The 16,636-nt window shown below is 36.7% G+C and overlaps 1 protein-coding gene across 6 annotated transcripts in view; it reads right to left on the bottom strand.

Moving 5' to 3' along the window:
* The window catches only part of nhsl1a (NHS-like 1a), a 43,700-nt gene that overhangs the window by 7,692 nt on the left and 19,372 nt on the right, over positions 1-16,636 (bottom strand). For 4 of the 6 annotated variants that reach the window (XM_052580814.1, XM_052580816.1, XM_052580818.1 and 1 more), the window contains exons 2-5: positions 6,439-6,591; positions 2,802-2,929; positions 1,437-1,623; positions 593-724 (exon numbers count right to left, since the gene is read on the bottom strand). In XM_052580814.1, coding sequence (XP_052436774.1) covers positions 593-724; positions 1,437-1,623; positions 2,802-2,929; positions 6,439-6,591 — 600 coding nt within the window. Of the gene's footprint in view, positions 1-592; positions 725-1,436; positions 1,624-2,801; positions 2,930-6,438; positions 6,592-9,642; positions 10,260-15,986; positions 16,518-16,636 lie in introns of those variants that run through there. The other 2 variants (XM_052580815.1, XM_052580817.1) reach the window with 2 other exon arrangements.

The following is a 16,636-nucleotide window of genomic DNA, read 5'->3' on the forward strand; positions in this document are numbered from 1 at the left end:
ATAAATACATATACATATATATAAATTAAATTATTGTAGTTAGAAATTGTTATTTAATATACAGGATATAGTATAATATAAATATTAATTAGTAAAATAAATAATAATTCACTAAAATCAGTGATAATTCAGATTTTATATATATATATATATATAATTTAAGGTTCCAACATGTACTTAAAGATGCATTCAATAATTGTATATTTATTTTGTGTTAACATGACATCTTGGACCACACTAACACCTAGTGACATAAACACAGAATCATGTTGAAAAATAAAACTTTAAGTACCAATGCCATAGCACAAATTCTATACTGGCAGACAGATTAATGCATTTCCAAAAGTGAAAATGTCCAACAATTGGGGATGCCAGCCTCTAGGAGGTGACATTCAATGTAAAATATAACAGCTTTTATTAGATTACTGATATGACTGGACAAATTTTTGGTTTGGGGACATAATTTTTGTTAAAGGAACATTCATTCAAACATGTATAAAACTTCTAATAAAGTGAGTGAGTGCACCCTTTACATTGTTTGAGAATGGTGCAGTGTACTGTATAGGATTGCAACAATGAATAGGAATCACACCTAGTTCAGTCTGGATGTTGTCAGGAACTCCTGTTATTGTCTTTCTTCTTTGCACCCTCTTGGGTCTTCTTACTATGGTATCAGTATTTGCTGCAGAGCGACGGAAACTGGCCTGACGATCAAAGTTCTCACCTAAAGATGTAACAACAGAAGTATATAAAATAAAACAAATACAGTTTTTTGTTTACATAATATATGTGCGTGTATACGGTGTATATTATGTATAAATAAATACAAACAGGCATGTATATATTTAAGAAACATTTTGTTTATACAGTATATTCAATGTATACAGTATATTAAATAAAATATAAGAATATAAATATATTAATGTATATACATGTTAATATTTTGAAAATATATACAATGTGTGTGTATTTATATATACATAAAAAATATACACAGTATACACACATGTAATTTACAAACTTTTATTTTGGATGCGATTAATAGCGATTAATCATTTGACAGCTCATATTTATATATATATATATATATATATATGTGTGTGTGTGTGTGTGTGTGAGTATTGGCTAATTTTCCCTATTTTTACATTTAGATTACCTTTGACATCATCTTATGCTCACACTTATAGTTTAATAATGGTAACACTGTTAAACGTAATCTTTATCAGATCTCAAACTAATGTCCATTTTAATTATTATAACATGAAAAAATCTACTGGCCCGAGTTTTAATATTGGTCTTATTCAAATTATTATTATCCAACTGTACAAAACAACTGTTTACTGAAAAGATATGTGATTATCAATGGAATAGTTAAGAACACCTCACTAAAAACATATTATTTCAAATTATATTTGATTATTTAACGATGGATGTACCTGTAATGTTGATGGGAATGATATCAGTGGCCACCGACTGGGCCTGCAGTTTCATCTTCTCCTCGGGAGTGGGCAACGGCAAACAGCTGGTCCAGCTTCTCTGGATGTCCATGTCATGTTCCAGTAGAGGGGTCTGAGGAGGCATCGAGTACACAAGCTTCTCCTCTTCATTAGGTGACTCTGAATCCTGCGCACAACACAAACAGACTGATTTAATGAGGTCAGGCTTCGGTGAATGATAGCCTAGCCAATGCCCAGAGATAGGTATTGTCTGATATTTGGTCATTTTTATTGTTAATTTAGTCAAGTGCTTTCCAAAAAGAGCAAAGTAAAAAAGACTCTTGAAGTGCATTTCCCTCCAGTAACGTCGTGTGACTGAAATATTTCTCTGAGCAATAAGCCCAGGGGAGCCCTGAATGGAGGAGAGCTACAGTCTAAATTATTCATGTTAATTTGAGATCAGTGTTACAGTCAGTGTATTCAACCATAATGTGTCTCGATACTCTTTTATTTATTTTTAAAAAAAAATTGGCAAAGAGACAACTTTGATTCTTTTGTCCTGCTTTGCATAACCAGTTAGTATAAATTTGCAAGACTGCTTGAGGGAAATACACCATCTAATTATGTATTAATGTCTAATTTGTGTAATCTACCATACTCAATGTCACCAGGTCTTTGAGGTGAAAAGACGCTTACGGCGAGTGACTTGCACTAGTAGGTTCGGTTGTATATGAAGGTGCTATAAGGACTTATTAGGATCTGAAGCCACCTTTCACAAAGCACAGGGCTACCACTGACTAGCAACTGCAGTGAGAGCGGTACCTTTCTGTTCCAAGATCTCAAATGACAGCAGAGAGAGAGGCAAGACTGAGATAGGCAGTCTAGGACTTTAAACCGCTTGGTGGGAGGAAAGACAAAATTGTAAATAAAAGAACAAAACATGACCAAGTGAAGTGAGACATTACCTTTATTTAGGATTACAGAATGTGGAATGAATATTTATTGTAGTGCTGGAATAAACAGATAGCATGCAAACAGCCACTAGGGGGCAGTGCAGAACAAGTGACCCGAATCATGTCTTCAAGTTGAGTATTTAGGAGAAAAATGGGCCTTTGTCTGTTTCATGCACATATGAGCATACATTAGCTCTCATTATAATACAATACAACAGTTCATTAATTATTGGACTACATAACCAAAAGCATTTTCAATGACAGGATTTTGGTGATAAAACGGTGAAACTGATTATAAATGGCATGCCATACTGCATAGCCAAACTAAATAAAGTTGTTTTTCTAGCAGCAGCATGCATGTTAATGTAAAGGGATGGACTGTGATTAAATTTGTGTCTAAGGTTAGGTTTACCTTCTTTTTCTTCTCTGTCTTCTCCTCATCCAGGTGCACATTTTCACAAAGGCTGGTTGCAGAGAAGGCAGGGGTTTGGGAGTAGTACTGGGAACTGCGGAATCCATCTTTCCTGAGCTTGTCACACTCTGGAGAGGTAAACATAACCATCCAATCATTAACAATTTGTAGTGTTAATGAGTCTGTAAAGACTATTAAACATATCGCAGTCCTATAGCAAGAATTTAAACATTAATTCATGCTTGTTGTGCACAAGCAGCTCAAACTGATATTTTTTAAAAATAATAGAGGCAATAAAATCAAATATTTATTTCCTTCAGACAAAAATCACCCTGTGGAAAACTAAATGAAGCAATAAAAGTAAAAAAAAAAGCATATTTCTTAGAAAAAACAGCTGCAGTGCACATGTTCTGTAAGTGGAAGGACTAGTCATCAGCAGAATTTAAATAAATGAAATGCATAACTGTTTTTGAGAACAATGGAAAGAAGATTTCACATAAAGGCTGAGGACTCTTGTATAACACTCAGAAAATTACTTAACTGCAGAGCCACATTGTCCTTTTGCCCTCAGTCCAGAAAGGTGAAAGGAGAATGATAGACTGTGAACTTATGCTCTAGCAAAAGTATGGCAGAACAATAGATAGATAGATAGATAGATAGATAGATAGATAGATAGATAGATAGATAGATAGATAGATAGATAGATAGATAGATAGATAGATAGAGAGAGAGATATTTATGTCACTAAGAGCTCCAGCCAAATAAAAGAGTAGTGTCTGTTTTTACTGTAGGACTTTAGAAGTACTGTAGGAGTTCAACCTGAATATGTCATAACTGACTGTTGGGTTATGGATGGCCTGCAGAGTTGGGGCCTCCACCTCCACCTAATGCCGCTGACATTATTCATTTATTTCAGCTGATCACCTCCTCTGGCACCTTCATAATGAGCGCCTGCTGAGAAACGCTATTAGCTATTCTCTCTCTCCCTTTCTCGCTCTCTCTCTTCTGTCTTTATGCAGAGCTCAATGTAATCACTAATCTTCCTGCAGTAGCACATGATAAGACACGGCGCCTTATCCAGCGTAGCTTGCAGTTTGCACAAACTGCACAATATCTCAGCTGGTTACTGTGTTATAATCTATAAAATGTAAGCAGAGCAAATCTTGAGTCCTACATTCGCTTTACTTTCAGGATATAAACTGATCATTATTATTTTTTTATTAAAAAAAAAAAAAATCAACTTTAGGCACTACATACTGTATATATATATATATATATATATATATATATATATATACACACACACATAGTCTTACAAAGATATTAATAATGCATAGAGGATGGTAATAATCTTATATGTATATTGTGCACTGACCAGGTGATGAGACACTTCAGACCTGCACAAACCTGCAAAATCAGCAAGCCTGCAAACAACGTATAATGCAAGAAGGAACAGCTTAGCCTGCATTCTTAATGTATATTAATATTTCTCACACAAATGCTGGACAGAGACAAGAGGTTCATTTAAAATACATGAATTATAAAACAAATCACTTTAACCAGAAGTAAGCTGTGTTTCTCTTGCTGTGTTTTATGAGAAGCACATTATTAGCGTATATAACAGTGTGGGTATGATTAAGGAGGCTTAAAATAAGTCAATAATTATAATTAGCTGTGCATTTTGAGCTGTGATCAGTGAGTAGAGGCTAATACAGTTTATAATGTTAGTAGCTCAAAGAGTGAAGGATAGACAAAGAATTAAAGAGAGAGAGTATAATCCTTAGGAGTTAAGAGGACTTAACTTCAAAACTTTCACTTTACCTCTTATTTCTCATCTTATTGCAGGCAACATAGTGTCCATAACAATTACTTCATGTTTCTAAAAGCAGCTTCGTCTACCATCTAAGAAGGGGTTAAAGTAATAGATCGGTCAAAAATTTAAATTCTGTGATAATTTATTCACTTTTAAGTCAATACAAGAATTTCTTCTGTCATATGAACATCTAACAAAACATCTCCTTTTGTTTTGATCTTCATTGTAAGCAAGAATGTTTTACAGGTTTGGAATGACATGAGGGTATCAATGGATGATAGTGTCTGATTGGTGCAAAGGAACCATTCAGTACAAATTGACTGTTGTCACAGAGTGAGGAGAAGAACATTCAGAAGCTGTGATGGGGGTGGTTGATGAATGCAAATATACATATATTTAATTCACAATTATAACAGACAGACAACAGCCATGACCCTGCCAATGCTCACTGGGAAAAAGGGAAAAACAGACATTTGGTGTGCCACCTGCTGTCCCCGCTGGAGCCAAGACAACTCACAAACATGCACAAGTACATTAGCATTCCAGAACACCTCAGAGGACTAGTTATTTAGGCAATAGTAAGGTCAAATGAGAGAAGAGCCCTGAAAGTAAAATGTATCTGGTTTCCAGATACAAAGGGAAGTGATGTTGTTCACCTGTTATAGGATAATATACCCGAGTGCAGCAGCAGCAGCATATTTTAAAAAATCCCTGTGGAGAGTATATTGATGCGAGGTAACATGAACCAAAAAACGTAGAAGATTCAGAAACATAGAGAGTGTAAAGTCGACACGAAACATTATTCACAATCCAATTACTTCATTAAGTGGAACTAATGGATATAGACATTACGTGCTAATGGGTATGGTGCCACTTAATGGGAAAAATTTGGTTATTGTCTCTTATTTTAAACGACTATGTCAAGCATCTCTCCAAAATCACGGAGAGGACATGCATTTGCTTCCAGTATATTAGAGACAATTTGTGGTCTATGCTCCTGTGAAATCATTTTTTTTTTTAGTTTTGCAGTGAGATTGCATTTGAAAGCCGACCCTTTGGTCCATACTTGGATGCTGAGGGGCAAGTACTGTACATCTTTGAAGATATCAATGTATCCCTACTAATGCTGCCATTGTATTGTTACTATTTATTACGTTAACATTTTATGGCTATAAGATTTTGAAGATTTTTGAAATCCTGTATTAGAGTAGTCGAAAACACTGGTTTTCATTGTGATTCATATTATGTTTATTATTAACATTTTGATTCATATCAACAGTTCATAACAACTAAGTTAATGCAAGGTACACAATACATGATTTTAGGCCTGATTACTTAGCTGCCAACATGTTTTTCTGGAGATCACCATCAGGCAGGTAACATTTTGATGAAAGATTATACTACTTTAGAAAAACCTGCGCTATGCAACAAGTAAATCAACCAGTGCAGATTATTATATGTAGTGGAAAATAAAACGGTATTAGCAGTCAATATGGACCTCTGAGGTCTAGAGTTGAAGCAGGTTTATAACATTTGTATCAGGCAGTGTACTGTCAAAATGCTCTGCCGTTTTTTCTGCTCTGCTCATTAAAGGGTAAAATGGTTGTGCAAGAGAACTCTCTGCACAGTGGAAATGTTATCTTCATTATAATGGTCAATGGAGAAATCACATATTCCTCGGCAGGGCATTTTGTATTTGCAGATTATACATGAAACAATTATGCTGAATCTTATTTTCTAATGAATCAACGATGGTACTGTTTAGCTTATATTTAGAAAAGAAAAAAAATGGGGAAAAAATTTACTGTAGTTTTAGTCTCTGACCTCTTAGAACTGTTTTCAGGTTGACTTTGGCCTGATGGTGAAGGTCCTCAACGCAGGCTGGTCTGGATCCTGGCACGAAGACATTCTCCTGTTGGTGCGAGGGGGCTGTGTAGTGCACGGACCACTTGCTCTCCTCATCTAGACTGGACACCGCTACAAGAAACAAGGACAGATTCAACATGTTTAAAGGAAGAAGGTCAGGGGTTTCCGTAAAAGCAATCTGTAACTACTTAGACTGCTGAAAATGGTATATGTGACTATGGACCACAAAACCAGTCGTAAGTCGCTGGGGTATAATTGTAGCAATAGCCAAAAAGACATTGTATGGATCAAAATTATTGATTTTTCTTTTATGCCAAAAATCATTAATATATTAAGATCATGTTCCATGATGATATCTTGTAAATTTTATATCGTAAATATATAAAAACTTCTGTTTTGATTAGTAATATGCATTGCTAAGAACTCATTTGGACAACATTAAAGGCGATTTTCTCAATATTTTGATGTTTTTACACCCTCAGATTCCAGATTTTCAAATAGCTGTATCTCGGCCAAATATTGTCCTATCCTAACAAACCATACATCAATGGAAAGCTTATTTATTCAAAAAAAATGTACAATTAAGAATGGTTTTGTGGTCAAGGGACACATTTAAAAAAATTTAATTGTCTTTTAGAACTATTTAGGGGTGCAAATACAGCTACCTGGCTGATATTAGTTATATTTTTTAATCAGCGCCATTTTAAAACTCCGAGATAATCTTTAAAAATATTAATACATTAGTAAGTCTCAAAATGTATTTATTTATATACATTACATAAAAGAGTACAACATTATAATAATAGCCATAATAAAAAAAATGAGCCAGAATTTTTCAATTAGTTTTAATTCTAATCAACTAAATCCAGATGTCAGCAGGAAGAGATATAATTCAGACAGAAAGAAAAACTCGGCCTTTGGCTGCAGCCGCTGGGCACATAAGATTTGGGATCTGCAGTCATGTGCAGTCTCTTAAGCTCCCTCACAGAGAACACACGGGCCAATCAAACACTTCTGCACCACTGCGTCTAAAGACACTGGAGACATGCTTGTCTCGGGCTGGTGCCTGGACAACCCAGATTAAACGATCAATTATGCCAAGGCCCTCCAGGTAAGATTAACCAGGTCAGTCTTATCCATGCAGTTTTCCATAGAAAAAGTATGACAGTGATTATCGATTATACACAATAATAGTTTCCTCAAGTGCAAAAGGTCATGACCTCAACAAACACACAAAGGTATAATTCACTAGTCCACCAAAACGTCAATGACTCTGTTGCAATATACCCTAAGGCTAATTCAAATTAACCAGTATTGTTATTGGTAATCAAATATACATACACACACACACACACACCATTGTTTCACGCCAAACCAACAGTTCATATAAGTAAAAAAATATATATATTGATACAATTATTATTAATATAAACCAAATAAGATTCAAATATTTGTATTTAATATATTTGAAATATAATCAGAGAATGTATATGCATTGCTCCTTTAAAATTAAAATTTGAAGCTATATCACACCAGCAGCAAGAGCGATATAACACGAGTGCTGTTTTTGTCATGAAGAACACGATCGCAAATGTGATTTTATACAACAGTTCAGTAAATAAGAAATTAATATTGTGTTGTTTATTAAACACAATATTGTGTGTTTTTGTTCAATTTTGACAATGAAAATATTACCTAAAAAGCCCACAGCAGAACTGTTGTGTGTCTCCGAGCAACACAGTAGTGTTGAACCAACGTGTGAACCAATGGCTGCGTTTACACTTGGCACTGCTTTTACACATTAACATGCAATCACCATGAGCCGATCAAACAAAGTTGCAAAGTCAACCTGAAGTGGCTTTATTTCTTATTTGTTTTTTTGTTTTGTTTTTTAAGCATTTTCAGTCGCAGGACATTTTACAAATCAAAGATAAGTGTAGTATGATTCTAACTAGTGCTCCACATGGGTGTTTTCCATCTCTCTTTGCGAAAGAGGGGCGGTGTTCTGTGTGACGTCCACCTGCTGGCTGGATTGCGTTTACATTATGCTGAAATCCGATCACAATGCGTCCTCGACTACCTCTGGACCAGGACAGGCTGATCAGATAAGCTTCTGTTCAAAAGTGTGTTTACACTTGTCTTTTCAATGTGCATGTGGACAGCATCCGGATACAGGCCGCATGTTAATGCCAAGTGTAAACGCAGCCAATGATTCAAAAACCCATCCTTAAAGAGAGCCATTTACTTCATTCCTGAATCAATCAGCCATTTGAAAGAATTTACCACAACCTACTAGCCTATTTAGTATCATTTAATTTATTAAAAAATATTTAAAAACATTCAAGGGATAGTTCACCAAAAATAAATAAATTAATTCTGTCATTAGTTACTCACCCTTATGTTGTTTCAAACCTGATTGACTTATTTTCTTTTGCACAGCATAAAACAAGGTATTTTGAAGACTGTTGGTAACAAATCAGTTTTGATCACCAGTGACTTTTTTTAATTGCATGAACAAAGAATACTGAGTTGTTTCTCTCTTCTTTTATGTTCAGTACTTTATGTTAGGCCATTGTAGCCTAAACATTTAACACAATAATAGCTTTAAATGATCTTTTGGGGGTATTTTCACAGACAAATTTAGTTTGTCAATTAGACAATTTTAGTTAGTAAGCAGCACCCTGTAATTAATAAGATAAAAAAAAAAATATTGACTGACAGCCCTTACAGCCCCTAATAATATATATATATTAATCTAGTTTTTTATTTATTATAGAAACTAATAAATATATGTAATGTAAATATATATATGTGTGTGTATGCATATATATATATATATATATATATATATATATATATATATAATCTGCAACATTTGGTGAAAACTCAAAGTAGAATATATTAAAAATGATAAAAACCGGTCATCATAGCATTACATCATCAATCCAAAAAAAAGAAAAAAATCACTCAAAGTTGCAGAACAAGGTTGTTATAATAAGTCCAATGCCCAGCTATAAAAAGAAACTCGTAAGCAATTGTAGCATGCGTTCCAAATCAGATACATGCAACCCACAGCAGCAGTGATGAATAACTCCACAGTCTACTTGACCTTGAGATGCACGTGTGATAAGATAAACCAAAACCATGATAAGAGGAGCTTACCCTTCTTTTTGAAGTACTTAAGGACAGATTTAAGAGTGGTCGAGATGAACACCATTGTGACGGGTGATCGATTCCCCTGAGAGATGTGCACATAAAGATGTATTAGTCCACCATCGGAGCGAGTGAGAGTGAGGAAGAGAAAAGGAGGAAAGACCCACCACTACCCATACAACACTCTCTCTTTTCTCTTTTTACGCTGACTGGCACAGCATGCAACACTCCCCCTCCTCTTCTACCTCTCTCTCTTTCTCTGTCACTCTCTCTCACACACATTTGCCCACCCTAGAGGATACTCATGTACTGTTTGAGTTGTACTCTCTCTCTTTCTGCGTCTGCCTTCCTCTGCTCATCAGTTGTGCGTCTCTCCTCCCCTCGTGTCTAGCTGTAGCGCATGTCTCTCTGTCGCACTGCATAGGTTTAAGTCTCTCTCACCTTGCCTGTACTGCTGTGGATGTATAACAAACTTGGATCTGTGCCAAGCACTATGGATCACTGACAGTCAGCCTATTGTGTTTCTCTACACCGCCGCAGCCCCCGCCACTCCTCCTTTCACTCTGTCCTTTTTCTTTTGAGCTGGGGGGCCCAAGACGAGTTTGAAAAGGATCCTAGGGCATTCAGCAGAGATTAAGGTGGTGGTAACCCACCCAGCTCCTATTTAGGGGCTCATTGCTGCAGTATTTCATTAGTGTTGAAGCAAGTGTAAGTTTCTTTTTCTTCCTTGCTCCATTTTTTTTTTCTTTTCTTTTTTTCTAATGAACCGTGAAGGGCCACTCAGCATTTTCACACGTGAGGCTAGTCAGAACTGCATTTGGATTTTGATTCAGTGCACATGACTCTGTGGGTTTGCGATATTACTTTATGCCTTTGACATACAGTTAACCTTTGGGGCAGAGAAAACACATTAAGTCTTCAGACCTTCAAGTTAGGTTTCTTGAGCAAAAGACAATTAGACCTAGTATTTACTAAGCATGGTGTGCCAATCAGCGGTGCTGTAAATTAGAGCCCTCTGTTCATCATAACACACTCAGATGACACACAGATGGCCATGATGCATTGACATTGATCCAACGCAGCTACCATCATATAGAGCGTGACGACCACTCAGTGGCACAGCAAATGTCTCTCCCTGGTTCTTGCACTTCATGAATAAGAATAGGCTACAAAAATCTGAAGTATGCTGTAACCGTTTGTAAGGGCGATTTTACAACAGTGGTAAAAATGTTAACTGCCCCTTTGCCACTAATAAACTGATTTGGTAGTTTTCCCTTTTGTCAAATTTAAATTTACTGGAATTTATTCCAGTAATTCACTTTATTTTGGGCAAATCTGAATAAATATTGTGCAACAAAATTGCAGCTTTGTGTATTTTTAATCTGTAGTGAAGGAATTTTATGATTTTGATTTTGGCTCCTCTCACAAATTCTGGTTATTGAAAATGGTGTATTTAAAGTCGTGATGACCAAAAATCGGAAAAATGCCTGGTAGAAGGGCTACCAGAGATTTTAGCATTTTGCAAGCCCTGATTTGGCTCAAAAAAAAAAAAAAAAAAAAAGAAAAATGGTCATCTCAGTTCCCTACATGGTAGCTACTGCTTCTAGATCCACATTGCTTGTTTTTTTTTCCTGGTTGATGTTGTCTGTTCCGTTGGCTTACCCTGGCTCAGCTAAATGTCCCTCATAATGAAATTGGGGTACAGCTCACTAAAATGCTAAAAACGTTCTGCCTGACTGATCCTATTGTGTTTAGTGGTTTCCAGCACCAGCCCTGAAACACACATACTCATATACACACACAAACTAGCACTCTTCCTCTACCATGTCCCAGACAAGACATTACCTGAAGAAGACAAACTTGTCCATGTAAAGCAGCTGGAGGGCCAACATAAATGCCCATTTAATAACCCAAGATTGTTTTTCACTCACTGTATACCCAAAGAACATATGGCAAATTGCATACCTATGGAAGAAACAACTCTAAAATGACTTGCATCGATATACAAACCATGGTCCAGTAGGGATTTTAATGCTGCATTCATGCTGATACAATAGAAATGAATAGGACCGTAATGAGACAGAATGGGGATTGTGAAAAAAACTCCAGCAGTGTGTGGACTCCCTCGAAGATGTCTCAGCTATTGTGTGTCGCTGTGTGAAAATGCCAGACAGACAGAAAAATGCAGTATAACACAAAAAACAGGAAGGAAAAGAAAGAAAGCACTTGAACTGTAATGAGGAATGGGTTTATTATGTATTATTATGTATAATATATAAGCAAAAAAAAACAAAAAAAAAATGAGTTTAAATATGCATCATTTATTTTTTTATTTTTTAAGTTGCAATGCTGGCTTCCAATTGGTGCCCAAATGAAATAAAAGAAAAACACAAAATTTTACATATAAGTGCATCCCTATTTAAAATCCATTTGCTGCATGATGCTTTTGCTATGAAGATCAGCAGGGCAATATCCTTAGTATTTTGAAGTCAGAAAGGTTTCATAAGCGATAACTATTAAATCCTGAATCAGAATTTTCCATATCGATGTTTATTCCGCTTTCCTCTGAATAAACAGCCTTAACAAATGCAAATAAATATTCACCGCAATCACTCTCATATTCATATATGCATAAGAGAGATAATAGTAGCTGAAAAGGTCAGGATGTTCTATCACCTTTAATCAAAGCAGTCATCACACTGACGACGTTCCCTTCATAGTGAGCAAAAACATGGCTGATTAGAGAGAATGAAAATAAAAGTCCCCTAGCAACAGTAGAGGAAAGAGAGGGCGAGTCACGTGAGGCCTGCCCACACCTGCACAACAGCCCTTATCATCCGGCCTGCATGCTACGCTTCACACAACGGACCCACTGTTGGCAACAGTTTAAAGGATTCTGATTGACTGAAGTATTTGGTTAAATGTAAGTATTTGATGTTTAAGACATTAAAGTGGTGATAAAAATTGCCCTCACAAATGTAAGAAGTGCCCCTTAATGGAAAAGTACATTTCTGACCCTGCTAGCAACACCCTTGCAACCACAGCATCTTAGTAACTGCATAACACCACTCTGAAAACCTTTCAGAACACCTCAGCAAGTGCAGAGCAACAGCCATAGTAAACATGTAGCACTCGGGCAAAAAATAAAATAAAAGTTTATTTTACTATTTAAAGTGCTTTCTCCTCAGAAAGCCTTTTACAGTACATTTACTGTTTCCCCAATGTAAAATAGCTGATCTATTTAAACTTGTGGTGAACATTGAAGATGCCAAATTGCTTCATAAACAGCCTAATGCATTATATTACTTGGTGGAAAAAGTGATTATCGTCATTAATACATTCCCACCATTTTATGAATGCAATACGTCTGCTAAGGCAGTGTAACAAACAAGTCTCTCTTAACTTATTGCTTTATTACTGGGTGGGTGACTACTTATGACCATCAAAATAAAGGCTATAAGACAATACTGTTGACTACTAGAATTTATGATAATTACGCATGGCAATAAAATCACAACATTAAAAATATTGTATGGTAAGACAGAGCGAAATAAACATGCATATGCAAAAGAATCTAAGTCTGTATGAGACTGGAGCTCTTTCTCTGCTTATAACACACAGCAATAGCCCTTGTGCCTGACTCTTACATGACCTGCATGGTTACTAGGGTAGCTGTGTTTGATTTCGCTGATAAAATCCATCAAGGGCTCTACATCTCGGCTCAATTCTAAATCAACAAGACCCACACACAATATTGCCTGCGTGGAGCATGTGAAGAGGAACTGCTGATTTTCAAGAGCACTTGATGTGCAAATGCTTCTTAGTTTCGATTGAAAGCAATATGTGGACTGATTTACAGATTCAAACATTTGGTGTGTTGGTCAAAAAGATGATGTTATGTGTCCATCTACTGAACTAAGCAAAGGTGGTTTCTGTGATCATTTGATAGCAAGAAGGTCAGCCACTGCAGAGCCACAGGGTCAGCTCTAGCTGTAAGCCAGTGAGATCAGGACAGTGGCTCAGAATGTGAAGAAAGCTCTTGTGTCAGCACAAAGCAGACCAGCTCGAATAAAAGCCCAACTACACACACAACATGCACATAAACGTAAAGATGTATAGGAATATTCATCACTTTAGATAGACACTGAATTTTCTTTCTATGGTTCACAAATGAACATTAACTCTCTCTTTCACTGGAGAACAGTTAGGAGGAATAGACATTCAGATTTCTAAGTGCGGAGCATTATAACATCACTCGAGTCCCTCCCAGACACAGGCCTGATAAATAATACAGCAGCTAGCCACTCTGCTGTGTCTGCTCAGACATATGTGGAGTATTGATCATTAACATGTCTGTCCCAGCATCGGCTCCAAAGTGTGCCAATATCTGTGTCAGAAAACTGGGCCAGTTCCAGCACAGTGAGAAATACGATCCCCTATAGCATCTCCTGAGCTCATATTGGGATTTGGGATGGTATTTTTACAACCTGGCGTAAAGAAACTCTCTTCTATTCTCATCTTATTGAGTACTAAATATGTTTATGTTAATGTTATGTTAATGTTGCATACATTTGTTAAGAGTTTTGTAGTGGACTATTTTTATGTGCTGTAAAAGAGATACCATGTGTGCAGACATGAGAGACATCTGTGTTTGGACGTATTCCCAGACTGATCTACATTTTGATATCAGATTTTTTTTCTCAGTTTCCGTTCACTTTCCAACTTTCGTATGGAAGAGAGCAGTACGAACAATCTGCTAAACTTCTCCATTTGTGTTCCACAGAAGAAAGTAAGGCATACATTTTTGGCATAACATGAGGGCGAGTAAATGATGACCGAAATTTTATTTTTGGGTAAACTGAGGTCCAAGTCCTCTCAGATGCCTTAGTAAAAAAATAAAATAAAATAACATTCAAACTGAAAATAAATAATGAATCTGCAATGTAAAAGAATGGCGCCATCTTGTGGTACTACATAGTATCTCAGCATTTCATAAACTGACACTTGAGAAGGGAAACTTGATGATGGCAAAAGGAAGTGCAGGTCAGTGCCCCGTTGGAGTGACATTCATAGAGAAAGAGGTGGGCATGTGTGTGTGCTTCCCTGACCAGCTGTGTGTAGCACAAAGCCTATTTGAAAGTCATTACACTAATTAGACCGCATTAGAAGTGTTTACCACACCGTATGGACTGTAGGCCACCACACTAAATAAGTATGTGTTACTGTCCAACACAGAAGCTGAATCCAAATGACTGCCTACAAACATTACAAACATTAGTTACGAACGATACATATTAGGACAGTTGATTTTGTAAATATTTAGTCATATTTGGTATAGTTTGTCTTGCTTTACTGACAGTAGCACTTGAAAGTAGTGATTGCCAAAAGTTTGTGTAAAACCCTAAGAACATGATTTGAGAATTATCCAAAGCGAATCAAGAACTGGATTTTAACTGTAGGTCAGTATGTTTTTTTTTCAGAGACATCTGTCTGCACATCTGATGTAAGTGAAGGGAGCAGCTTGCCTGGCGGATGGGATCAGATTTTAACAACCCTAAGAAATCAGCTATGTCCTGTGCCAAGAACTTGAGGCTTAGTCAACGTTACACACTCTACAATCTTTTAATATAAGGCCCAAACTAAAACTTTGCTCTAAACAAGCGTGTTCTAAGACTGCACATGAAAAGGGATTTATATTACATGCAATATGCACACATATTTAGTTCTGGATTTAACTTCAGATGCAGTGGGCTTAATCTGAGCAAATTGGCTCACTGGCTTCTTGAGAATCAGGTTTGTTTGTGACATATTAAGACTGCAGAAGTACATCTTGTTAACTAAATTTTTACAGTTTGTAAATATAAAAGTCAAAATGATAAAAGCACATGACGAAATGAATAAATTAAAACTTAAAACATAAATCTTAAAAAAGAAAAATTGAAGTTCACTGTGAAATATCCTTTAAAGACAGCTAAAACCTAAATTGAAGGACATCTCATTGAACATTCCTGTATTCTCTTAATGGAGCAGATTATCAAGAAATCTCTCTTTAGTTCAGAAACACTTGCTCTATTGTGTATCTCCGCACTAGACTTGTCATGGCCTGCCTTGTTCCAGACTCTAAACTGGGCAACACATTAAACTACACTTTAATCACCGCACTTCTACTTTTTGCCACCTGGTTAACTTGTTAAAACCCATCTCTGAAGTTTTAACTCCTGCTAATACCACTGGCCATTCTTTGTTATGCCAACAGAAAATACAAAGTGAGAGAATAAATCTATCTTTGAGCACCGGCTTTTGCAACAAATGTTTTTCTGATGAACAAGAGCGAACTAGATTTGAAGCGCTACCTTTCCGGTCCTGGCAGGATGGACTGAAAGTGTAGTTGGGGTGGCCTTGCAGTGGGACGCCCTTTCGAGCTGGTGGTCCTGCCCAGGGTTTGGGCGCCCATAGTGCATCTTGCTGCTGATGTATTTTGGAGGTGAGGAGTCTGCGACGAAGGCTGCCCTCCGTCTTGGGCTGGAGGCGTAGTTTGTGAGTATAAAGAGGAAGAAGTTCATCTTCGTCCTCATAGTAGGTCCTATTCCAGCATTTCCCAGCTGGTTCGGTAGAGAGGCAGTCTACGTATGCAATCATCTCAACTTTAGTCCAGGTTGGGACATTCAACCACAGTTTCCCACATCCACCCTTTTCCTTTTTATCTCCACAAAGCCAGGACAACGATAGGCGTCCAGAGAAACCTCCACACACATTAGATACTAGCCAGAGTTGGACAATATTCTACAAGAGAAAATCTGGGTTCTCCATAGACAAAAAAAAAGTAAATCAAGAATCAGTGAAAACACATCAGGTATGTTGTTTTCCTCTCGCTAACTACCTGTAACTACCTAAAGCTTTAGACTGAGGGAATACGCAAGTTAGCCTGCTTGTCTAATCTGTAAACCAGGATTATCCTTTCACATCCAAGCGCTGCTGAAGGCAGGCTTTGCACTGCAGATGG

Source organism: Carassius gibelio, chromosome B17 (genome assembly GCF_023724105.1).
Source record: "Carassius gibelio isolate Cgi1373 ecotype wild population from Czech Republic chromosome B17, carGib1.2-hapl.c, whole genome shotgun sequence".
Taxonomy (NCBI): domain Eukaryota; kingdom Metazoa; phylum Chordata; class Actinopteri; order Cypriniformes; family Cyprinidae; genus Carassius; species Carassius gibelio.